Genomic DNA, 25,886 nt, shown 5'->3' with positions numbered 1-25,886 from the left:
ATGGAGTCTGTTTGGAAGATCAGGCTTGTTTTGGTTTTTTCCCCAGAGGCAATGATTATACAGCACACAGCACTAGGTTAATTGTCCGTGACTCAAATTAAACCGTTTTGGCAGAACCTACCTGAAGAAAATGTTTATTCATTTTCTTTCTGAGAGGTTGTTTTAAGCGGTTGCAGTGCCTGTAGCGACGGACAGAGTGATGCCATTTGCACCTGTCAGAAAGACTTACAGCTGCTCTGAATGATGTCACATTCCAATAAGGGCTCTATTCTCTGCTGCCAATTGGCCATATCTGTTGGTGTGCTGTGAAATGACAAATGTTACGTAATAGAGCTTTAGGGCTTGACGAGAGGTTGGCGAGGTTCTGAAAGCATACAAGGGCACGAAGTGCAACATGAACTGCGTTTTAATAGCACACAATATACACATTATCAATCAGTTGACGATATACTTCAGCTGCTGCAGGATGTGTGATCAACATAAAGTACAAGATGTTAAACCAGGATTACACAGTGATTTGAACATTTACCAGCAAATCAGACACGATCGGTATCCACTGTTAGAGATATTTTGTATTGTTATAAGTGGTTGAAAGAATACTTCAGCACTGAGGAGTATCAGGTACAGAGACATAATTTTCACCAAACATAAAAATAATAATAATAATAATAATAATAATAAAAAATGAATCAATAAATAAATCAATTATATACCATATAAATGTAAATGCTATGTGGAGGCTATGTTTTTTATTTAGCTTTTTTGTTCTTTTTAAATTCTTTTAACTGTAGCTGGTATTATAACCCTTTACACATTTAAAAGCTGAAGGTGTCAATACTGAAAATACAGTAAGGATTTTTTTTATATTTATCATCAATGTTACCATTATTAGATAAACTCACCGACTATGTACACATGAGTTTGTGGCCATGCTAGTTGAACAACTAAGATTCTTACCCACAATATACAGTTAAAGCATAAAGCGGTCTGGACGTAAACATCTTGTGCTGAGAATAATAATTTCGCAACTATGCATGGTTTGCAACATTGCTATGAAAAACAAAAGTACCTATTTGACAAGAAAGGCCATTCATGATGCACTCTGCCTTGATTTTTAAGGAAGGGGAATGGTGTAAATTGTACATAAATACAGATAAGTCTCTCTCTTGTTTTTCAGGGCATCATAACCAGTCAATCACGTAACCTTTCCAATCTCTTCTGCTCCTTTCGCCACTCTGTGCTCGTTCTACTCCTCCAGGTCTCCATGTCCAAGCTTTCTGTGCTTCCAGCTCAGTCTCTCTCTTCTTCCTCCTCAAATAGGACGAGATATGAGCTATATGAACAGCTGCTGTAGTGTTCCATGATATCACAGTGGGGTCATGGGTCGGGGGGACGTGTCACCGGTGAGGGAAGCAGCAGGAGGCACAGAGACACAGTGTGACCACATGAGTATGAATAATCCCTTTGGGTGCGTGTGTGTGTGTGTTTTCATTTGGGTAGGTGTGTGTGGAGCGTGGCTAGCAGCTTTGTGGTCTTTGTTCCATTTTAAAGTCTTTTTTTTTTCTTCTTTTTTTTTTTACTGGGCAGCCCGAACAGAGGCGAGGTGGTCGCTGTGTTGGTTCTGGGCCCGGAAGCGCAGCCTCTGCTTGTTGGACTTCTTCTTTTGGTCTTTGGTCCGGGGGCCCTTCCCCGAACTCCCTATCGCAAAACAGACAGGAAAGAAAAATGCATTAATTCTACTGTTGATTGAAAGCAGAAAAAAAAACACTTAAAATAAGGACAGCTCTGATTTGCTTATTTTCTGATTCATGATCAGGGGTGTTTCAAACTTTATGACGTCACACCCATTTTTAGAAATTCCTTAAAGGCTTTTTGAGTAATAATCAAAAAAAAAAAATAGTTACATAAAACAACAGCTTTAAGACCAAGCAGAAGCTTTAGTTGCAATGGAAGTTGATTAATATTCATGTTTAAAAACATAATTAAGCCAGGCTAATCAAATCCACGCCCTTAGTGTTATTAGGCAGGAAAGCATCTGGTTGTTTGAATCGTTTGAATAAAATTACATTGAAACTAAAAACAATATAATGTACATTACCGTTTGTATTTTTTTATGTTTTTGAAATAAGTCTCTTATGCTCACCAAGTATGCATTTATTTGATTAAAAAAAAAAAATCAGTAAAAACAGAAATATTTTGAATTATTACAATTTAAAATAAGTGTTTTATTTTTAAATATATATATTTTTTTAAATATCATGTGTCATGATCCTTCAGAAATCATAATATCCTAATTTGGTGCTGAAGAAACATTTCTTATTATTATCAAAGTTGAAAACAGTACTGCTTAATATTTTTATGGAAACTAGATGAATCCTGAATAAAAGTATTAATGTCTTAAAAGATAATCCCAGCCTTTTGAATAGGAATGTATCACAAAATACATCTCAAATGATGACAGACAGACAGATATATGTTGAAAGTGAGACATTTTGAAATGTCATGCCAAATATTGGCTCATTTTGGATTTCATGAGAGCTACACATTCCAAAAAAGTTGGGACAGGTAGCAATAAGAGGCCGGAAAAGTTAAATGTATATATATAAGGAACAGCTGGAGGACCAATTTGCAAATTATTAGGTCAATTGGCAACATGATTGGGTATAAAAAGAGCCTCTCAGAATGGCAGTGTCTCTCAGAAGTCAAGATGGGCAGAGGATCACCAATTCCCCCAATGCTGCGGCAAAAAATAGTGGAGCACTATCAGAAAGGAGTTTCTCAGAGAAAAATTGCAAAGAGTTTGAAGTTATCATCATCTACAGTGCATAATATCATCCAAAGATTTAGAGAATCTGGAACAATCTCTGTGAGTAAGCGTCAAGGCCGGAAAACCATACTGGATGCCCGTGATCTTCGGGCCCTTAGACTGCACTGCATCACATACAGGAATGCTACTGTAATGGAAATCACAGCATGGGCTCAGGAATACTTCCAGAATACATTGTCGCTGAACACAATCCACCGTGCCATTCGCCGTTGCCGGCTAAAATTCTATTGGTCAAAAAAGAAGCCATATCTAAACATGATCCAGAAGTGCGTTTTCTCTGGGCCAAGGCTCATTTAAAATGGACTGTGGCAAAGTGGAAAACTGTTCTGTGGTCAGACGAATCAAAATTTGAAGTTCTTTTTGGAAAACTGGGACAAGGAGGACAAGGACAACCCAAGTTGTTATCAGCGCTCAGTTCAGAAGCCTGCATCTCTGATGGTATGGGGTTGCATGAGTGCGTGTGGCATGGGCAGCTTACACATCTGGAAAGGCACCATCAATGCTGAAAGGTATATCCAAGTTCTAGAACAACATATGCTCCCATCCAGATGTCGTCTCTTTCAGGGAAGACCTTGCATTTTCCAACATGACAATGCCAGACCACATACTGCATCAATTACAACATCATGGCTGCGTAGAAGAAGGATCCGGGTTGAAATGGCCAGCCTGCAGTCCAGATTTTTCACCCATAGAAAACATTTGGCGCATCATAAAGAGGAAGATGCGACAAAGAAGACCTAAGACAGTTGAGCAACTAGAAGCCTGTATTAGACGAGAATGGGACAACATTCCTATTCCTAAACTTGAGCAACTTGTCTCCTCAGTCTCCAGACGTTTGCAGACTATTATAAAAAGAAGAGGGGATGCCACACAGTGGTAAACATGGCCTGGTCCCAACTTGAGATGTGTTGATGCCATGAAATTTAAAATCAACTTATTTTTCCCTTAAAATGATACATTTTCTCAGTTATAAATTTGATATGTCATCTATGTTGTATTCTGAATAAAATATTGAAATTTGAAAAGTGGAAATGTGGAAATGTAATATGTTACAGATTAGTTACCCTATTTAAAATGTAATAAGTAGTGTAACTGTTTAAATTACTTTATTAAAGTAATGTAACTGATTACATTTGATTACTTTTTGATTACTTTTCTAAAATTCAGGCAGGGTTAACCTTTCAGTTTCAAAATCCTTCATCACTTGAATTAAGATTATAATAATTTAACTTTAAAGCACAGCCACCACAAAGTCAGACTTTAGCACCTCGTTCTGAGTGTAATATAAGAAATAGTTTAATAGCTATGATACTGTATTTGATATCAAATATTTGCATAACTATGACAGGAAACACTGGCATCTAACAATGCCTTGGGGGGAAAAAAACAGTTAATTTAAAAAAAAGAATGCATATACATAAACCCAGATCGGAAATAAAACAGTTATTGAATAAGCATGTGTCCTATTATGTGTCCTAAACTCCTGAAATATTGGCATCTCATATTTTAGAGCAGTCAATGCAATGTGGGAAAGAAATCAAGTTCAAATTCAAATTCATATTATTCAACATATCCTAGCTTTTTACAGAAAATATTGAAATTTAACCCCCTCTGTAATTGTTAACATTTTCATAAGTAACTGTACTTTAATTACACATTTTTTTCTCAGTAACTGTAACAGATTACAGTTACATTTATTTTGTAATTAAATTACGTAACTCTGTTACATGTAACTTACTCCCCAACATAGTCAGAAACAGACAGACAGACAGACAGACAAACAGATAGATAGATAGATAGATAGATATGAAAAAAGTAAAAGAATCTTTGAACTCATTCATTAATAAAACATATTTTTGTCTCGTAACCATTTCATGCAGTGACATTTAAAGGGTTAAAATACCAAGCAAGACATTTAACTGCCTGTGAATGATATTATTAATGATTTAAAGACAAGCAGAACCCCAAATCAAATGAACCTTTCCTCACCCCTTCTCCCCTCCTCACACTCCAGTGGAGCAAAGTGCATAACACTCGTTCACTTCTCAGCCAGGCTTCTCAGACCAGAATTAATGCAAGCCAGGTGTTGCAGGCAAAGCATTCTGGGAAAGACTGTGTGGCATATCGCACACAACGAAGGGTGGCTTGCTAAATCCAACAGTGGCAAATAAGATAACGAGGTGCGTATGATTGAGTGTGTGTGTGTGAGTGTGTGAACGTTCGAAGGAGAAAGTGTGACTGAGAGGCACAGAAAATTTGTCAGCAGGGGGAAAAACGAGTCAGACTTGGATGCCGGGTGGTATCTGGATCCTGATCTGGCACACATTCTCCGCTAGCTGTGCTACGGTTCACATACAGGCTGCAGAAAAGAATCTTTCTATAGCTGTATTTCAAAGCCTGGCTCACAGTCTTATTATTGCACTTGTTCAGGCCATTTAGCACCACAAAATGAGGCAAGGCTGCATAATGTGTGGTGACTTTATCTCAAGTGGGGCCTCTCTCTCAAACACGGTCCCAGCTCTTGGCTCGCTCGCAGCTGCCCGACTGCTCAGAAAATTCTCAGAAAATGATTTTCTTAAGTGGAAACAACCCTGAGAAAATGCTCTCTTTTGGTGGCATGAGAAAAAAATCTTAATCTTCCACCAGTAATTTCCTGCAATTAATACAATCGTTCTATTTTTGGGCCTTATTTCTTGCGGTCTCGCAATTTGGAACGATGCAAAAATGTTGTCTTTACACAACGGCTCGTTATGCCTTCAGAAACACCTCGAAAAGCCCTCTGGGTCCGATTGCACTGAACCGAATCTCCATGCGCCTCACATAAAAACTACAGCAACAACGAAACCGTTGAACCCCTTCGATAAATGTCGCTTCCAATTGCTCCAAGCGAGCTATAATGGATTTACTCAGGCGCAATATGCAAGTCCATAATGACCACAGGCAATATCTTTTCGTTTTCCATTTTAAGAGGCCATTTTGATTCAAAACTGTGCGCTTTATAAACATAGTCTGCAATGCGATCAAATTGGGGGGTGCAATTTGATGGCAGTAAAGAGCAGAGGTCTACATTAAAAAGTCTACATTGTTGCAGGCCAGAGCGCATATGTTCTTTCCTCCCAACCATTAGAACAATATCCTGTCTCATTAAGTTCTGTTTATAGTAGTGGAGAGCAGTGTGATTAACTACAAGAGAACTAAACCTCAGGCTATTCCACTATGACTGATCAAATCATTACAAAGACATCAGTCAAAAGGACAGGTTCTTCTAAAGAACTATTGTAGTAAATATTTGTCCAAGGCATTACAAGTTACCAAGATCCCAGCTAACAGGGAATCTTCTCAGATCTTTGGCTAACGTTCTCTCAAAGTTCTGAACAAACGTTCTTCCAGTAACGTTAATAAAATGTTTGTTCAAAGTTATCTGGGCTTTAATACTGTTCTCAAAACGTTAGCACAAAAACATAATTTTTTAACATTCAGAGAACATTCAGAAATGACGCATCATAACTTGAAAGGTTAGCAAAATGTTCTTAGAACATTTTTGATTTGTACCTGGATCCCTGTTTTTGGTGGCCAGTGTTGGGGAAAGTTACTTTTTAAAAGTAATGCATTACAATGTTGCGTTTCTTCCTAAAAAAAGTAATGCATTACTTTACTAGTTACTTGAAAAAAGTAATCCGATTACATAACTCGTTTTTACTTGTAATGCGTTACCCCAACACTGTTGTTGGCCTTTCCTAAGCTGGAAGTGTCCTCAGAAATGTCCTCATTTTTATTGTGCATTTAAAAATGGAATTTCATGTTTTGGGTGCACATTGACGTCACTGTCATTCACCAAGCTCTTTACAGTTCATAAGTGTGTTGATGACTAAAAATAAGTATTATTTATATACCATAGTTTATGACAGTACTATATTTACCATGGTCAAAATACAGTAAACTTGTTGTCTTTTTTTGACTGGTTCCATCTTTAAAAAAAAAATAAAAAAAAAATGACTGTTGAACCTACTGTAGAAATGCCTCTGATTTAATTTCAGGAATCTGTCTCAAGAAACGGTCACATAGAAATTCCTACAAGTAACCGTTATCAATTACACATCCCATTGGATGCTCAAATCATAATTCATTTGTAAATTCTGAAAAAAATGCTGTTGGAAATTTCACAACATTTCATAACTGACAGCTAGAGGGCAACCAAAACTAACTGGAAGCCTTGTGTCTGTGCAGGTCAAAACCTGAAATGGAAAATCATATCAAGATGTCTGCAACTATTTAATGCGCCTCAACCTGAATTGATGTCAGGCATACGATTGTTTAAATTAGGAGCGTGTTTGCAGTTTTTATCTGATATTTACAATTAATTGCCAAGTCCAATTAGCAAGGTTCACAGAGTTTGAATTACAGTTTGAACAGTTTGAATTACCTCGGAGAGACATGAGGGGGAAAAACTGATGTGTTTTTAGCATTTCTGATTGGGAAGGCTGAAAGCAAACATATGCCAGAATGGTTTTTATCTATAAACACTGTTTCCTTTTTTTCAATGGAATTAAAAAAAGAAATCTTTCCGACACTGATTGCTTTCCTTTTGTAGATAAAATAAGCATCTGCCAAAAGACACTCAGTTTTACATGACTTTCAGCATCAAACAAATAAACAAGTTAGTGCTAATCAGAAACAGTGCGCTCTAATGTTCTGATATCTGCACGGAAAATTGATTACCATTCCTTGGCAACAAAAGAGAGAGTTTTCCCATGAGTGTATGAGTGTCAAGAAAAGAAAGCAAAGCAAAGAGAACACAGGTGTAAGCTGAAACACATTCTGTACTGTACGTCCACGTGATTTCCTCATAACTTTCTTTCTTCTCCTGGTTTCTGCCACACGCATGGATATGATCTGCTGAAACACCTGGCAATGTGAAACGGTAGACCGCTGGGTGGAAGTTCCACTCCCAACCACAAATTCCTTCAGCGCATGATTTGACATATTACTCTCTCCTTTCAACCCTCTACCTGTCTCTGACTGCATGTTTTTATTTTCTTTCATGTCATCAAAATACCACATAATATCAAATAAATGTTAGGGTTTTTTTATCATCAAGATGAAAAACTCTAATCACATGCTTGTGAAGCTAACAACACCAAGGTCATGGGTTTGAATCCCAGGAAATGTAATTTATGCCTGTGATGGCAAAGCTGAATTTTCAGCATCATTACTCCATCTTCAGTGTCACATGATCCTTTAGAAATCATTCTAATATGCTGATTTAGTACTCAATTATAATCAAGTATTATTGGTGCTCAATTATTAATAATGGTTAATATAATTATTATTATAAAATTATAATATATTTAAATTATATATTCAATTATTTTATAACAAATGCATATAAATATATAAATACATAAATATTACAAATAAGAATACTTAAATATATAATAAATTAAACATATATAACATTTTATGCCAAACGCATATCAATAAATATTCTCTAATGTTTTTTTGTAAGTTAATTAATATATAATAATATAATATATATATATATATAATATAATATAATATAATATAATATAATATAATATAATATAATATAATATAATATAATATAATATAATATAATAATATGGGCTAAAAAGAACAAAATACAGTAATGTTGATGCCTCTCCTTAACAATTAAAAAAAAAAAAAAGTGTAAATTCTAGAGTTTTTTCCTGCCAAAACAGTGGCAAAATGCATAAAAAGGCCCCATATCCCATCTAGGCCTGGCACTGACCTGCTGAAAAGACACTAAAGAGGCCCGTGACCAAATGAAAAGACGTCCTTCCAGCCTTAAAATCCAACCCAAAGTGACTTCATCTGCATGACTCAAGTAGTTCAGGAATCGAAAGACCTAATCTTATCAGCACAGCATGTGGTTTAAGGAAATCGATGCCTGACCTCAGGAAAGCATTACGAGCGAGCGGTAAATGGGCCTCTCTGCAAAGGTTCTTCTTCTGCTCAGAACCTTCTCATCTTTCAAGGGATCAACAATTAATAATTGCCTTCTCTGCTGATCCTTAATCTCATCCACTACCCCCACCGCCCCCCAAAAAGAGAAGAATTAAAGAGAGAATGAGGAGGAAAGACGCAAAATGGAAAACAGGGCATGAGGCTTCTTGTGGAAGTAAAAGATGATAACGCTGCTGTTTTGGTGGTCCATCATTTTCATAAAGACACCAAACGCAAAGTCATTATTTGTGAGTGAAGGAGAGGACCACTGGCGCCAGCGAGATTTGATTTCAGTAGCAGAAATTGGATTAGCAGCCATTAAGGGCCTCCTAACACATACATTTATAATGCTGTGAAGAGATGCGTAACTGCAACCAGCTCCCCTTGACTTACACTGTGGACAATGTGTCTGGAAGGAGATCCAGTGAACCTGGCAGAACACAGAGGGGGAATTCACTAAACAGTTGTGTCAGTTTTACACAGCATTTCAGCACAAAACCATGTTTTATTCACTACCACTGCAATCCAGTTTTACTGGTCTCATAATGTCTTGTTTCTAAATAAATTAAGCTAATTATATATTATGCCTTTTTTCAAAGGCCAGAACTAATTCCCTGGTGCAATTAATGTTGTAATTAACCAAATTTAATGATGTGCCTTTTATAATCATCAAAGCAGCAGTTATTCATCATATGTTAGGAGATCAAAAAAATAAATAAAATAAAATAAAAGGCTCTGCTTATTATCAGATAAATTACAAAATTATTATAAGTCCTTTCAATTAATTGTATGATCTCTTCATTTTATTCTTTTTTATATTGGAATATTATAGTGGCACTATATTGTATTTCAAATAAAATTGTTAATTTTGTATTTTGGTATGTTTATTTAAAAAAGAAAGAAAAAAAAATGCATTTTGAACAAAAAGTTGAGAAAAAACAAAAAGTTTTTGTCAAAGACTACATTTGGATCGGATTCAGATCAATGATGAAAACATAGATGGAATAGATAGAGTCCATCAACACCCCCAAAGCTTCACAGTCCTACACCTCATCCTGGGTAGACATTTCATTCGGCAACGTTAAGGAGTTTTGATTTGCATGTTCTTTAATGTTTGATGATCACGTTATTTTAAACTTGCATAAGCAATGCTTTTATCGCTTGTTTCTGCTTCTTCGCCTGTGTTTTGATCCAGAGATTCTGTACCATTTCAGAAGATGTGTAACAGCACCCCCTACCATATAACAGTGAGAACATGAATTGCCGGAAATTTCCGTCAATGGTGGGAAAGCGTGGTGTCATAAATGACTGAAAATTCTGTTAATGGCTGGGAAAAAGTTATGTTTTTAAGAGAAATAGGCGGACATTTTTTACAGTGTAGAAGCTTCAATGCAGTTAGTGACTTTTTGTTAGCAGCTTGTAGTGTTTTTCAAAAAGGTAACTACTGTAAATTATGATTATCTTGTAGCTTAATTTACAGTTTCAAAGCAGCTTCCCCAACACTTCCCTGAGAAGACAATCCTTTATAGGTAGAGGTCCATCTTGCTAACCAGCTGACAAGAAGCTTCTCTGCACAGTGTCACTTAGCCTAACAAGGTTACTCTGAATCATACTTCTCTCCCCTCCTCTCTCTTCTCTCTCTCCCTCTGAAGCTCTGCTTACTATCAGAAGGAATGATTTAAAACACATGCATTCCAAACTCAAAGCTAATGTTGAGATTAGGTGGGTCATTATTGTCTTAATTCTGCTCAACTGTAGAAGTGTAGAGAGATTAAGGAGCAGGTGAGTGTGCCGCATTGGTTCTTTGAAGATATCCACGATGATATGTCCATTACCTTTAGATCATCATCTTTAGCACAAAAACGCGCATGACTGGTGCAGTGATTTATCTGATGGTTATTACTGCGCTGTTATCAGGTCATGGGCCAGAGCTGAACTGGAAAAGTCTGAACACATTATCTTTAATGCAATACAAATAATGCATCCAGACTTTTCCCAGATCAGACCTAGATATCATTTAAGACTGATGTATTTTTGTCACTTTATAGATGATAGATAGTGTAAATGATTGTACATCAACATAAGAACTGTAGCTCAATATGTTGCAGCCTGTACTCTAACCGAAAGGCAGCTGCTAGATCATATTTATGCTTTAAACAAGACAAAACAAATTTCCAACGGGCATTGTTGAGTACCAAGTCATATGATCTTAAACAATTGTGCTTAAACTTAAAAAATAATGTTCTTGTTTTAAGGATGCTTCAGTATTTTAGCTGGAAACAAAAGACCAAAATACAGCTGCACTTTATTTCAAACGTCCACTTTGGACATTATACTAACTATACACAACTTTGCAACTACATGTCGACAAACTCTCATTAATTTGCAACTACATGTCAACTAACTATCATTAGAGTAGTAAACTGTTAGGGTTGACATGTACTTGCAAAGTTACTTATAGTCAGTAGAATGTCTGTTGGGAGACCATCAAAATAAAATGTAAGCAGATATTGAGTCAGTTTACTAATGCTCTAATGACTGGTAGTTGACATGTAGTTGCAAAGTTACTTATAGTTTAGTCTCAAGTAGCCAGACCTTCAGACTGATGGTCTGGACTCCATAGCAGCTTTCATTGGCCAAGGACTGCCCAAGAACCCATCTGACTGACATGTAAAGCAACCAATCACAGTTTATCTTGTTCAGTGTTTTGGCATCACGACGGCTTTGTTTCCAGACGGACCATTAAAAAACGTGTCACACACGTCTCCCAGAAATCCTGAAGAACTCAACCAATCAAATCAAATTAAGTGAAGTGTTTCCGATTTTGTGTGCCATATGCATCAGACGTTCAGCCAATAGTCCGTAGGTGTGACGACTGAGGCTGAGACAACTTATAGTTAGTAGAATGTCTCATGGACTATTGAAACAAAGTTTTAGAATTAAAAAAAAACCTAGTCAATCCCTAGAGAGGTAAATTAAGGCATATATATTATTCTGACCAATGCTACTGTGTAGTCTGATTACAAATATGTATCATTCTATTGAGAATTCAGTCAAATCACCTGCAGACTTGCAGAGTGATGTCCACTACGAGTTACCACAGCGATGCCAGCTGCCCTCTACGCCACACACAGAAGCTGATATGCCTGCCACCACAAACCCATAGAGAAGGCTGCAAAACAACTTCTGTGGTCTCCTATCTCACTGCCTGACTCACTCCCACATCTGGGCATAAGTACATAGAGCTGTAGTCTTGTGTCCCTCAGAAAATGAGGCGTAATTAGCTTTAGTTTCATTTAATTACTGCCTAAATGTTATGTTACATTTCTGACGAACAACATAAAAAGCTTCCACAGCTTTATCAAAGAGAACCTCTGCGCTATTTTAGCAAGCATCCAATGCTATTACCAACCAGGAGTGAGAAAACGGCAGTAGGATGATAAAAAAAGATCAAGGGAATACCAAATATTCATAATTTGTGTCACATGCCACAATTTTATAAATCATTTCTGATAAGGCAAATGATGGTTACAGCCGAGGTAAAACTATTTGCTTTTTCTGGAGTCACTTATGTGTATTCAAAACTTCAGCGCCTCGCTTTGATCTGTCAGATTTACGTAAACATCTGTTTCGTGCTGATAGAACGGAGGAATGATATACTAGGAGTGGTTCTTATCAAATCAGCTATCATCGGATTGCAAGGAAAGGAACTGATGTGCTGTTCTACTCGCCCCGGCATTTTGTGATTAACATCTCGGAATGTTTAGTGTATTAAGAACATCTTTTGTTTATATGTACAAAAAAAAAAAAAAAAAAAAAACGGTTGCTACAATTAGCTTATGATTAAGGCTTCTGTCTTTGCTGACCTACAAACCAGCAGGAAAATGTCTTGTCCCTGGAATCCATCACTTTTCGCTCGCTCCAGGAGTGCACAACTGTACGATTACTGTATGTTAAAAAGCTAATTTTCATGTTTGTCCTGAAAGTGAAAAAAAGAAAAAAGAAGAAAAAAATTCAACAGCTTTGCCAAGGATGTGACCTCGTCACACTACAATTACACAAACTATTTGATGGAACATTTGTTTTCGATTTCACTCCTGAAGCTGCATTTCCTGCGAGTGCTGTGGGTGATGGGAAGTACAGCCTATATGTGTGTGCGTCATGGCAATTGAGAACATCGTAGCCCCCTTATATAGGGGCCAAACTTCAAATTTTTTCATGTACTGTACATATGGATGCAGAGGTAGAACTATTTTACACCACAATGTGCGGTTGTCCTGGCAGGAGAGCGAACATTCATTATTGTGGAGTTGTGGGAAACATTTGGGGCCACTGCCACCACTGGGGCTTTTCAAACAGGGGTCCATGTTAAATTCATACAATCTAATCTGTTCCTTATATAAATACACTCCGAGGCGCAACCATACTATAAAGCAAACCTGTAGGCTACATCTTGTGTCGAGAACGTACCTGTCATAGCCCTGTCGGGGCCATATGTGTTTCTGAGTTATACACCGACCGTTTCAGATCTGTTTGCTCCCCAGGGGCGCTTCTGGAGGATGTAAGAGGAAATTGTGTAGCATGATGTGTTCTTTATATCTCATTTCAAAAACAAGGCCTTCAATCTCCATCTCCAATGGGGAACGGAGAGGAAATCTGCCTCGTGTCTCCGGGAACCAAGCAGGTTTCTACATAAAGAGGAAGTGCCCATGAGGCAGACGAGCTGTGCCAAATCAGACAGGCTTACACACTAAAACTGAAGAGAGCAGTATGCGAGTGTGTGTTTTCGAGGGCAGTGAAATGCTTCAAGTCAAGGGGCGTCAAGCCTGCTTTCCTTTCCTTACCTCAATTTATGAAATTCCCTTCAAAGAGCTTTCATCGGTCTAAATGGTGTGCTTGTATCCTTTCGAGACAACTTGACTTTAAAGAATAGCACTAGAAACTTTTGTGCTTGCATCTGTGGGCCTTTGGGGCTGTGAGGTGTGTTTATTGTTTTGAGGATCTAGGTACAAAGGTTCCTGTCAACCCAAAACCACTCACCTGAGTGAAACTGACAGCTTTTATCGTCTTCCTATGGAGCCGCCCCGGTGCAAGTAATTCCCCTGGTTCAACTACAGTACTTCTGCTAAGGTCTTTCAAGGCCCAACGGGGTCAGGAGTTTCACACCGCAGCAATGGTTAGAAAAACAGGAACATGTCAGGGAAAAGATCCAAAAGTAACTAGAGGTAGCAGGGGTTTGTCCTACATCCAGGTATTAGGTATAAACACTGGGATATGGGGACTTGGGACCTGGATGAACGTTGAGAGGCAAACAAACCAGCTTTATTAGCTGGTTCATCTGTTTATTTTGTTGAATTTACCCAATTGAAAATTGACACAGTCTCTTTTGGCTATTCCCTGCTGGGTGTAAGCAAGCTTGGATGTACAAACACCTAAAAACACATGCATCCAGCAGCAAACGACACTTTGTTTTGTCTGGGTGTCTGTTTCGTTGGTCCAAGCCGCTGGATGTGATTGGGTCAGAAGCCACAGCTTCCCTCAGTATCGTGAGGCTCTGATTACAAGCTGTGATGTCTCAATAAAAATGCCCGAGAGAGGACAGAAGATTTTAGCGGTTGAGTTGGTGCAACTGTGCACCAGATGTTGAAAGTCATACCCCGCTCCCGGCTAGCCCCGAAGAGGGGGTGGTCTAGGACATGCCAGTGTCCCACTGATATTGCGGGTACATGAAACGGAACCTCGGCATACACACTATCAAAATTTGAGCTTATACATTAGTGCTTATGTGTGGGAATGTATGAATGCATGTTTATTGAAGGCTGTGTGGAGGAAGTGTCTTGCCTGTCATGTGTGATGTGTGTACGGCTGTTGTGTGCGTCTGTGGAGATGAAAGCATGTGTGGGGCCTTGCGGAAGGGCTTGCAGTGGGCTACGCAGAGGCCTGGAAGACAGAAGGGCCACATTCAAATGGCAAACAATGAATGACTGCAGCCTAATTTGAGTAATGATAAACCTCTGACGCTATCATGAGACAGCTGAAAGTCAATGTCGCTAGAATGTATATTGTGAAATAAACATAGACTGCCTTAATCTGTATCTCAACTGGTAGAGAAGGAAGGAAGGAAGGAAGGAAGGAAGGGATATTTTCAAACATTTTGATGCCAAGGACCCCTAAATATAATGATTCCTTTGCAAGAGACCCCTTTTTTAAAATATAAAAGCAGCTATATATTTTAATAAATCCCCATTTATACTGTGTAATTGTGAAGACAGACAGATAGACGATAGATAGACAGACAGACAGACAGACAGATAGATCCCCTCACCCCAGTCCCTCTTTCACAGGACTCCACGTTTATGGCTCATGCCTGTGGAATGACGACGGATTCTCCATATAAAAGCCAGCGGGATCATGGGGTGTTTCAAATATTGCTCTCTGAAGACAGTTGCTGACAGAATGACAGGGGCCATATTTATTTTGGTCAGGGAGCAGGGCACTTTGTGGGGAGTTAATCAGAGACTCCTCTCTCACCCCTACAAGGAATGTAACTGAGGAAAAAAGTGAAAAAGATGGCCCAGGACTACTGGTAATGACTTTCGCTCTTTGTGGAAGATTTAGCACCGGCAGAACTCTTCAGAGATCACATTTAGGCAGAGAGTGTCACGCAAATTGTACAGCAGGTGAGACGTTGCCTGAACTGATGCACTCCCTGACTGACAACTATGACTTTTATATGGCTTCTGACTTGAATGACCTGGTCTCTCCAGTAGGGAATATCATTTTTTTTCTAATTCTCAAAAGCTGCAAACTTCTGCTTAATCAAGGGGGAAATCAAAGTGACTTTAAAGTTAGAGGGTACTATGTAAACAGTGCTAAACATCCAGCAAATTCTGGAGTGAGAACGAGACTCATCATGAAGCTCAATAGTTTGCAAGTTACACATGTGCCTTGTTAGCAAAGCTAGATAAGCAGATGATTGCTTTGATTATTACTCATTCTCCAAACCTTCGGAAGCTTGTAGATCTACAAAAGTATGGAAGCCCTTTCCCACTTCAGTAAAAAATAAAAAAGTATATTGTGAAATAAACTCTAAAATAATAAATTATGTCACATTGTAAAAGTCATGTGAGATATTATGTCTCAATTATGAGCAGCAATAAAGTCACAATTGTGGGATATACACTGTTACAATTTTGAGCAATAAGTTCGCAACTGTGAGATACAATTTCAGAATTATGAGCATTAAAGTTGTAATTGTGAGATATAATGTCGCAATTATGAGAAATAAAGTTGCAATTGTGAGGTATAATGTCAATTATGAGATTTAAAGTTTCATTTTGAGATTTAAATTCACAATTACAAAAAAAACATAACAACATCTAATTATGAAATATGGATCGTTTTTACAATGGGACAATTGGAAGATATGAAGTCACAATTACAACAGAAGTTACCTTTTAATTTTGATGGAAAAGGGCTTCCATATAAAAATTGTAAGTTATCACTTAATCAGTAAAACGTAAAAAATCATAGTTCGAGTTGCTTTAGGTCAGTTAAAAATAGACAGCATTGATTTCAGATTAAACAATGATGAAAAAGTAATTTCTTGCAATCAGACACCTTTAGAAAAGCCAACCGAAAATCCGGTAAACTGCAATCAGTAGACTGGGATTTCAATATCTCAATGAGTTCTTATGAATAATTCAATAAGAATCATTAAGGATCAATAACTATTGACAAACAACATTTACTGTTGACCTCAGACCAGATGTCCAATCTCAGATGCCTCATCTTCAGTGAGGCTTTAAATGGATATTTATGTTTTGCAGATACTTTTATCCAAACCGACCTACAAGCGAGAAACAAGTGAGCAATTAATCATACAGAGTCAATAACATTAGCAGTGCCGCAATACAAACTTTAAAAGAAGATCAAAAGGGTACAAATGGACGTAGCGGGAGAATATATGGGAGCTGTTGTGTGAATGCAGAAAAGCGTGTTGGCTGTGAAACAGCGGCCCCCTGCTCCCATGTCAGTCCTGCAGAGTCAGCTAATTAAAGAAAGATTAGTCCATTGGCACACCAGTCACAACAGACCTGGGCGCAAGGCACGGATAATCACCCAACACGGCAGCCAATTAGTGAGCTCCACTTGCCCTGGGAAAGCAGCGCACGCTGCGCTCCTGCTCTATCCAATGATAGCCCGCAATATTACCCAGACGTAATACACCATTTATCATTCCTGAATTTCAACACCGAGTCAGGATCTCATCGGGAGTCGTCATCTGCGGATCACTTTCTCCTGCGAGAGGCCCAAGTTTTAGTGGGAAGCGCAAGGCAGCCTGACAGTTATTAAATAAATAAGTGCAAACACACACTCTCTGCAGCGGTGGCGAGAGGCGTCCGCTATTTGTTTTGGAGGGGCACTCGGCACAGGGCGAGTGTAAAAGACTCACATAAGAAGTGAATTAGTTGTCTGTGGAAGCTCGCATCTGTAGCAGGAATGTTTGACACTCAAAAGACGTTCAAATATGGATTTGGATTTTGGTTTTCCAAACTAAACACAGGCCCAGAGTCAGATCATAGAGCGTAATTAAAATGCTCGGAGGACAAGGTTATCCTGCCAAGCCCCCAAATTCAGTCCGCTAACTAACCATAAACACACCAGTGCCACACAAAGCCGCGCACACATTAAAACGAAACTCCGCCAGTGTTTTCTCTGTGGCACAGAGGGGCATGCCTTGCTGCGGGTCTCATCCTGCTTCCCTCAATAACAGATTAAAGGCAATTACTCCTCTGTGGGCATCACTTTACCATAGTCTCCATCTGGCTCCCAGACTGGACTGACAAGCAGAGGATTTAGGGGGGGGGTGGGTAGAGCTCCATCCTCATCCGAAGACGGGAAGGCAAATAGCACCTCTGGAGCCACTGATCTCCCCACAACTTCTTAAGGGAGTATTAGATTTACGATTCAAGAGAGCTTTATTGTCACACCAGCAATATACAGATATTAGTATACAGAGGGGGTGAAATACTGTTCCTTTAAGGCTCTATGGTGCAACATTTAAAATTACACAACATAAAGAGACAAAGTGCGAATATCAATACAAGTAAAATTAAAAGGATAGTTCATCCAAAACCTGAGTGTTCCAAACCTGTATAAACACAAAAGATAATATTTTAAAAAATATTTCAGCTTTTTTGTCCATACATTAGGGGCTTTTGCACTGGGTAGTTCTAAGAACTAGCCACCAGGGTGGTTCCCTGAGAAATAATAGTTCCCCTAGGGCCGTTTTCCTGGTTGCATTTGCACCGGCAGTAGGAACTATGAGGTGAGGTAAGCTGCGCTTGTTGTTGTGACTTTTATTTTGATGGTGTGTGGGACCTTTATTGTGACGGCACTGAGAACGCCAGAGTCTGAGCACACAGCACTCACATTCTGCACCTTCACTAGTTTACGATTTGTTTAAAAGCCTAATATGTTATTAGATAGAGCTGTTATAAGAAAGACGACAGTATATGAAAAAGTACACTTGAGGTACACTTATGTCACTGGTAGTTACTATAGAGCAGGTTTGGACCCTACTCTGAAGTAGGAGCTAATTCAGTTCCCACAAAAGAAGTTCCTAGAACTAAAATCGTTCCTAGTTCCTGCAGTCCAGACACGGCAAAATCTGGGTACTTCTGCTAATAGTTCAAGGAACTATGAAAAGTTTCCTCCGGTGTGAAAGTCCCTATTAAAGGTCAGTGGTGTCCAAAATAGGGGTCTGCACAGGATTGATTTTTCAGTCCTGTGCCCACTAAAAATACGTTTATTTCTTCCTGCTCCTACCCGTAACTTATATGTTTTGTCTGCTCGCAAAATCTACAGGTAAAGATCTACATAGATTTGTTTTAGTCCCATTTCAGTATGATTCTGTCTGAAGTTATCTTTTCCAATTCCCACACTGTCGCATATAACCGAAAAACATGTCTAACCCTGTGCCTGTAAAATACTTATTTTTGTTAAAAGACGGTAACATAAATATATTTGAGTAGCTTTTATTTTTAGATATTTTTGCGGGAGTCCAACAAGTCTTTTTTTCTCTCTCTTCCTCTGCGCACATCAGTATCTTCCCTACAGCACCTGCATTCAGCAATTCAAAACTTGTCCCACAGACCTTTAGTACAAAACAATATTGGACCTGATTGACTTGCATGGTAAAGACAAAAAACACAGACATTTTTCAAAATATCTTCCTTTGAAGTTTGAATTGCAATTGTTTTTGACCTGTTTGCTAGCTCAATTCAAATCAAAAGTATTAATTTTATTTGAATTTTACAGGCATTCTCAATTCAATTCTGCATAGGGTACAACTCTGACAAGAAGCCAAAGTGTCTAAATGTTACATTTAGGAGTGAGAAAGGATCATGAGCAACCTAAGAAGGACAAGGAACTGTCGCAGTTATCAGGGCATATAGGAACAACTGTATGTTTCTCCTGTTTCAAAAATGGGAAATCAATTGCACCATGCAAGGCTCTTTGGCCCTGAGCTCTAGAAACCACAGAAAATCGTTACAAGAAGTTGAGCATGCATATCAGTGCGCTATGGAGTCTTACTTGTTCCTGAAGTAAATTTTTTCCCGATAGTGGCACTCATAAGTGGCGCAGACGTGGTTATGTGTGTACCAATATCCCATTCAATACACCATTTCTAGCTGTCTGAGAATCTGAAAGCTGCTTTGCTACGAAGCGAAAAAATTATCCAATAAGTCTCAATGTCATGTTTGCGTCTGAACCTCAGTCACACCAAATACAACGTTAGGGAATTACTACTAGGATTAGTGAGATGATTGGAGGCAATAACAGTCTGAGTTGTTTACACAACATTTAATACAATTGACATTAAGCAACCTGCAGCTTGTTGGTTACAGAAAGGCAGAGGGCTAACAACCTTTGAGCAAAACCTTTGCTCCAGGAAGGAAGGAAAATCTATCCACAGAACAACAGTTCTACTGACAGATGCTCCCTGCTGGAATATCACTCTACAGAGCACTTTCATGACAGAATTGTCTTAGCATTGCTCTCTCTCTCTCTCTCTCTCTCTCTAGTGTGGCTGGTCAGTCAGTTGATTTGATGACAGGGGCTTGGTTAGGTGAAAGCTGGAGCTCAGCAGGCATTTCATTTTCGCGAACAGCCGGGCGACTATTAATAAATTGTGTTTACAGCCCACTCTATACACCACCCTGAGGAGTCCCGTCACGCTGCCAGAAAGAGGCCGTCTAGCCTGCTGGGAGAGCGTCGGCCCGGCAACCGACTCCCAGATCCTAAATAGAAAAGTGAACGATGGTGATATTCAACAATAGTCAGCAAGATGTTAACTCAAAGTTCATTTGATCTGATTCATTCAAATCGATAACGTGAGAGTTTGAGTGTTTTTTTTTTTTTTTTTTAAGTGATTCATTTAAAAAAACGTCATTTGTTTGTGAAATTGACTACACCATATCTGTAATGTTTTGCCCTAACATTATTTAATGAATTAGGTATAAATTAACAATGAATTTTTCACAGCATTTAAATGAAAAAAAAATTCTATACTTTATAAAATAGTTCACTTTATTTCAATAGTCTACTTTAGACAGTATACTAACTATAAGTAACTTTGCAATAACATGTCAACTAACTCTCATGTCAACATCATTAGTAAATTGTTAGGGTTAGTAGAATAAGTTGGCAAAGTTACTTTGGCCGCATTTATTCTTGATGCCAAATTCAGATTTGTTGACTATATCCAATGACCAGCTTACATCATCTTTTAAAACTGACCTATATCCGATATCTACATTTACACTCTACACTTGGCAAAATAACCCAAAGTAGACGTACTGACCCAGAAAAGCTTAGGCCAAAAAGGAAGTAAAAACAGCACAATTTGCAATGGATGCAGACAAAATGATAATACATTATCTTTAAAGGTCAGCAAAACACTGGGTTGAGCCTTCGTCCTTTATTGCGCCATTGAAAAGAGTCATGTGGTCGTGGTTGGCATCCATCAGATTTATTTCCACGTATGAACGAGGCCTGAAACCAACCTGAGAATATCATAATTCATGTGCCAGCCCCCAATCTAAAGTAATTGTAAATATCCACAGAAAAAGGGCGTACTACTTACTGTTGCACTGGTGCATGTGAGTGGTTTAAACGACTGGTGTCCAGATGTTTTCATCTTTTCTTAAGTCGCTTATGCATCAAGTTCAAGATAGGGTCCGTATATGACGTCCAGCGACATTTAAGCTCACAGAAACGGAAGCTGGATGATCAGATAAACAATGCCAGAAATATATTCACATGTAGAATTCCTCTGATGTTATTTACCTTCTCATATTTCCTGCCTTTGTCTAATCCATAGCAATCTGCAAAGTCTGCTGTTACGTAATCTTATACCTATTTCCACAGGCGGGTATCTAGTATCTATAATGTTATGTGCATTATGGTAACAGGGTCGTATTCTAGCACACTTCCCCACAGTCACCTTTTACCTCATTTTTCTTCTTATGTAGAGTAATTTGCCCAGCAGCAGGGCATACATAAACTTACACATGCGTACATGTTTATAGTCTGGCTGTAATCCTATTTATGTCTCACAAAGTAATTTGTTATATTGCAGAGCAAAGCTGTCGTATTAGGTAGCATTCAGGGACTTATTCACAAAGTCCTTGGAATCCAGTGTAATGTAAGAGGTGAGTCGAGGGCTATGTTATCCTGGCCTCTCGTTTAAAGGGAACCTATTATGCAAAATTCACTATTGCATGGTGTTTGGACATAAATGTGTGTTAGCAGTGTGTGTACACAACCACCCTATAGTGATAAAAATCCACCCACTCCTTTTTTTTTTTAATCCCCATAAATCATAAGCAGTTTCTCCCAATGACCTGTTTTCAGCCATGGTGCTATTATGACATCACATTAACCACAGGCCACTGTGTTTATGTGAAATGTGTATTTTTGACAGAACCTTGTGTGTACAAAACAAAAAATGTGAAAGAGAAGTTACTCATGAGATGTCTGACAACCAGTTGTCTGTGACAGAAAACAATCTATTAGATGTTTAAACGGAAATAGCTTTAAAACGCGTGGAAATAATAAACTTTAAAGGTGCCGAAGAACATGTTTTTAAAAGATGTAATACAAGTCTAAGGTGTCCCCTGAATGTGTCTGTGAAGTTTCAGCTCAAAATACCCCCTTTTTTTTTTTTATTAATATTTTTAACTGCCTATTTTGGGGCATCATTATAAATGCACCTATTCAGGGTGTGCGGCCCCTTTAATTCTAGTGCTCCACGCCCCAAGAGCTCGCGCTTGCCTTAAACAACATAAAAAATGTTCACACAGCTAATATAACCCTCAAAATGGATCTTTCCAAAGTGTAGATGCAGCATGTCTAATCGTGTAAGTATGGTATTTATTTGGATGTTTATATTTGATTCTGAATGAGTTTGATGATGCTCCGTGGCTAAGGCTAACATTACACACTGTTGGAGAGATTTATAAAGAATGAAGTTGTGTTTATGAATTACACAGACTGCAAGTGTTTAAAAATGAAAATAGGGACGGCTCTTGTCTCCGTGAATACAGTAAGAAATGATGGTAACTTTAACCACATTTAACAGTACATTAGCAACATGCTAACGAAACATTTAGAAAGACAATTTACAAATATCACTAAAAATATCATGATATCATGGATCATGTCAGTTTTTATTGCTCCATCTGCCATTTTTCGCTATTGTTCTTGCTTGCTTACCTAGTCTGATGATTCAGCTGTGCACAGATCCATACATTAATACTGGCTGCCCTTGTGTAATGCCTTGAACATGGGCTGGCATAGGCTATGCAAATATTGGGGCCGTACACCCCGACTGTTACGTAACAGTCGGTGTTATGTTGAGATTCGCCTGTTCTTCGGAGGTCTTTTAAACAAATGAGATTTATATAAGAAGGAGGAAACAATGGAGTTTGAGACTCACTGTATGTCATTTCCATGTACTGAACTCTTGTTATTCAACTATGCCGAGGTAAATTCAATTTTTGAATCTAGGGCACCTTTAATGATGAAAGAAGAACTATGCCATCCGTGAGAGTGATTGTGATATAGATGATAATCAAAACCCATAGATCAAAACCAAGCAGACATCTTGTTAATATTTGGCAGAGAATCTGATTGAGGTAGGAACTGTGATCGTAGAGAGGGGGCGGGGCAAAGCAGCTCATTTGCATTTAAAGGCACATGCACAAAAACAGCCTGTTGGGTATTTACAACAAGAAATATTCATATCCATATCCATATCCTTATCCAGAGGCTTTGGCTACTTTCTGGTCACCCGTGCACAATATTTTCTCTGCCGAACCTGCACTAAGAACTTCGCAGAATATCTAAAGGGCCTATTTACGCCTGTTCACTTCATGCGTTTTTACTGATCGGATAATGATCTGAAAACTATTCATTTTACATAAACATTACATATGTGCCTTCAAAAACCAGATGCATTTATACTTATACAGTTTCATTTGGAATGCAACTCAGGCGTTTACACCTGGTTTTTGACAATCGGATAGCTATCCGATCAGAGAAATGCATGAAATGACCAGGTATAAACAGGCCCATAGAGTATTATCAATATTTCTATAGTATATCTCCTGAACATTTCTAGTGCACTACCTTAAATACAACATACAGCAAGATCAGTGTAGTCAGATTCACAAACAAATGGCTCTTATGAATTGGTTATTTTCAGTGATGTAACTGCGTCTTTTTAGTGAATTAAAAACACACAGCATGAACACTGTAGTCTGATTCACTAACAAATAACTGAGTTCTTTTGGTGAATTAAATACATAATGCGTGACCAGTGTAGTTCAATTCACAGACAAATGATACAGCATGACTAAGTGTAGCCTGATTAATTAACATTTTTTAATTGGTTCTGTACACCATGCCCAGAGTAGTCTGATTCCCAAACTAATGACTCTTAAGATATTAAAAAAAGTTTTTTTTAATGAATTGTTCAAAAATATTTTACTGCTTTGAATCAATCTGACAAATCCTTCATTGAACTGAACTGATCAGAGTGGTTACTACATAAACATCTGACTCACGTTCTGAACTGTAAGGCATCATCATTGTATTCAATGATATCTGTATCAAAATAAAGTATTGTGTCACTATCATTAATCACTGACTGTCCATGTGACAACATGCTTTTAAACATTTCTTGGTTAAGTTCAAATGCTATAAAAGTTTTTCCACACAGTTATAGTCTATCTCAGAGGTACACTCTGTTAGTGACTCATACTGACCATATTACCATGTAGGACTTTTCCATAGGCTTACTTGGATGTTGGTTTCTAGATGTAACAAAGGAGGGCCTCCACTGCATGTTCAATTAAGACTTTAACAATGGCTCCTAATTACTGACCTCAGACGAAATAATTGAGACCAGGAACCATGCATCACAATGCCAGTTTTTAATTAAAGATGACTATAAAATACGTTTGGAAAAGGTCAGGAGGAGCTGAATTAGGGAGGGAAAAATTCCTGTGGAGAGAGCCAATGTAGGGTACAGAAGGAAGACATGCCAGAAAATCACTATTTCCAACCTTTGCTCTGCACCTTACAACCACAGAAAGGGCAAAAGAGCCATGTGACATGTCAGAAATATATTTACACATTCAGCACGTCTCTAAAGCAGCTGTCAGAGTGCATATGTACAAAAGCAGACCAATTTTATTTCTTCCAAATGAATTAAATGAAGATGAATGGATTCAACTTTAATGATACACTCCTCAAAACTAATAGCTTATGGAGCAAAATTCAGTGGCTGTGACATGATACTAAGGTGTACATTATGGAAATTTAGATACAGTACAAGACTGAGGTACCTAAATAAACAATGGAAACTGAGTAAGTTCAGCTTTATATTGCATCAGGTCTCTGGGTTGACAATTAACCTTTCCATAATCAGTCAAAAACTTTCACAATGTGAAAGTGTTGTCCTTTACTGACCTCCGAAATTGAAATTACATGTGTACTCAGTGTGACAGTATCATAAGTCAGTGACCGCAAAAGATTTAAGTTTGTTCAGGTGAGCAGAATGAAAAAAAGCTGCGAGGAAATGTCTCGATTAATTATCATCGTGAGTTTTCCTGATAAGCCCTTCTGAATACGGCAATTATTTCCACGAGTAAACCTGGCCCATCTCTTCTAAAACTAAACACTTTATAAAATATGTTTCCTTGGCTCTATTTACTCAAAAAATATTTTCCCTCCGATTTGACTTCTCGTTTTAGTGGTAAAATACATGCACCACCTACCGCAAATAACTCTCTTATAGAGAAAGGAAACAGAGTACCATTGAGGAAACCTGCACTTCATACTTTAAGGAATTCCACTGGGAGGAGAGGAGAATAAGTGAGAGAACACATACGCTCTCAAGAAAAGAGAGAGAAAAAAACCCTAAGGCGAGCTGGCTAAAGTGAGCATGGAAAAATACTAATAAATCATGAATGAAAATGCCAGTCGACACTGAAAACCCAAATCGAGGGGTTGAGGTTGGGAGGCTGACTTTTCAATCCAAAAATGCAGAGCTCAAGATTAAACAGGTGAGATGCAGTCAAAAAAGCCACAGTTATATTTCCTCCTTCGAGCGGAGGTTTGGAAATCTAATGAAATTGATGATTTGCAGAAGGAATTAATGATTTGCATCTTAAACAAGGGCTTGTATTCAAGGCATGAGCAGACCTAGATCCACATATGCTGATCCAATCACACACACACACACTCACCTCTCCTGCAATGTCGCATAGCCATTTTGCATCTCCTGGACTCTGCGATGGTTGGACATGGTATTGTGTCCTTTGGTGGTTTCTTCACAATATGCCGTGTTCGGGTTTCCAGACCCCACTTGAAACCGCAGGTTTTGTTTCTTCTGGTGCAGGTTCCCCACTCACTCCACTGGCCCACCTCACAACCCTCTATTGGGTGAAAGAAAACTATTATTTAGTGAACTAAATGAAAACCAATAATAATGGCTATGAAG

The 25,886-nt window shown here is 38.3% G+C and overlaps 1 protein-coding gene across 1 annotated transcript in view; it reads right to left on the bottom strand.

The window, feature by feature from the left end:
- Nucleotides 1-388: 388 nt before the first annotated feature.
- rspo2 (R-spondin 2) overlaps nucleotides 389-25,886 on the bottom strand; it is a 63,497-nt gene continuing 37,999 nt past the window's right edge. The window contains exons 4-5 of the mRNA XM_048152093.1: nucleotides 25,633-25,821; nucleotides 389-1,698 (exon numbers count right to left, since the gene is read on the bottom strand). Coding sequence (XP_048008050.1) covers nucleotides 1,577-1,698; nucleotides 25,633-25,821 — 311 coding nt within the window. The 3' untranslated portion in view covers nucleotides 389-1,576. The remainder of the gene's footprint in view (nucleotides 1,699-25,632; nucleotides 25,822-25,886) is intronic.

Source organism: Megalobrama amblycephala, linkage group LG13 (genome assembly GCF_018812025.1).
Source record: "Megalobrama amblycephala isolate DHTTF-2021 linkage group LG13, ASM1881202v1, whole genome shotgun sequence".
NCBI lineage: Eukaryota > Metazoa > Chordata > Actinopteri > Cypriniformes > Xenocyprididae > Megalobrama > Megalobrama amblycephala.
This window is presented reverse-complemented; position numbering and strand designations above follow the sequence as displayed.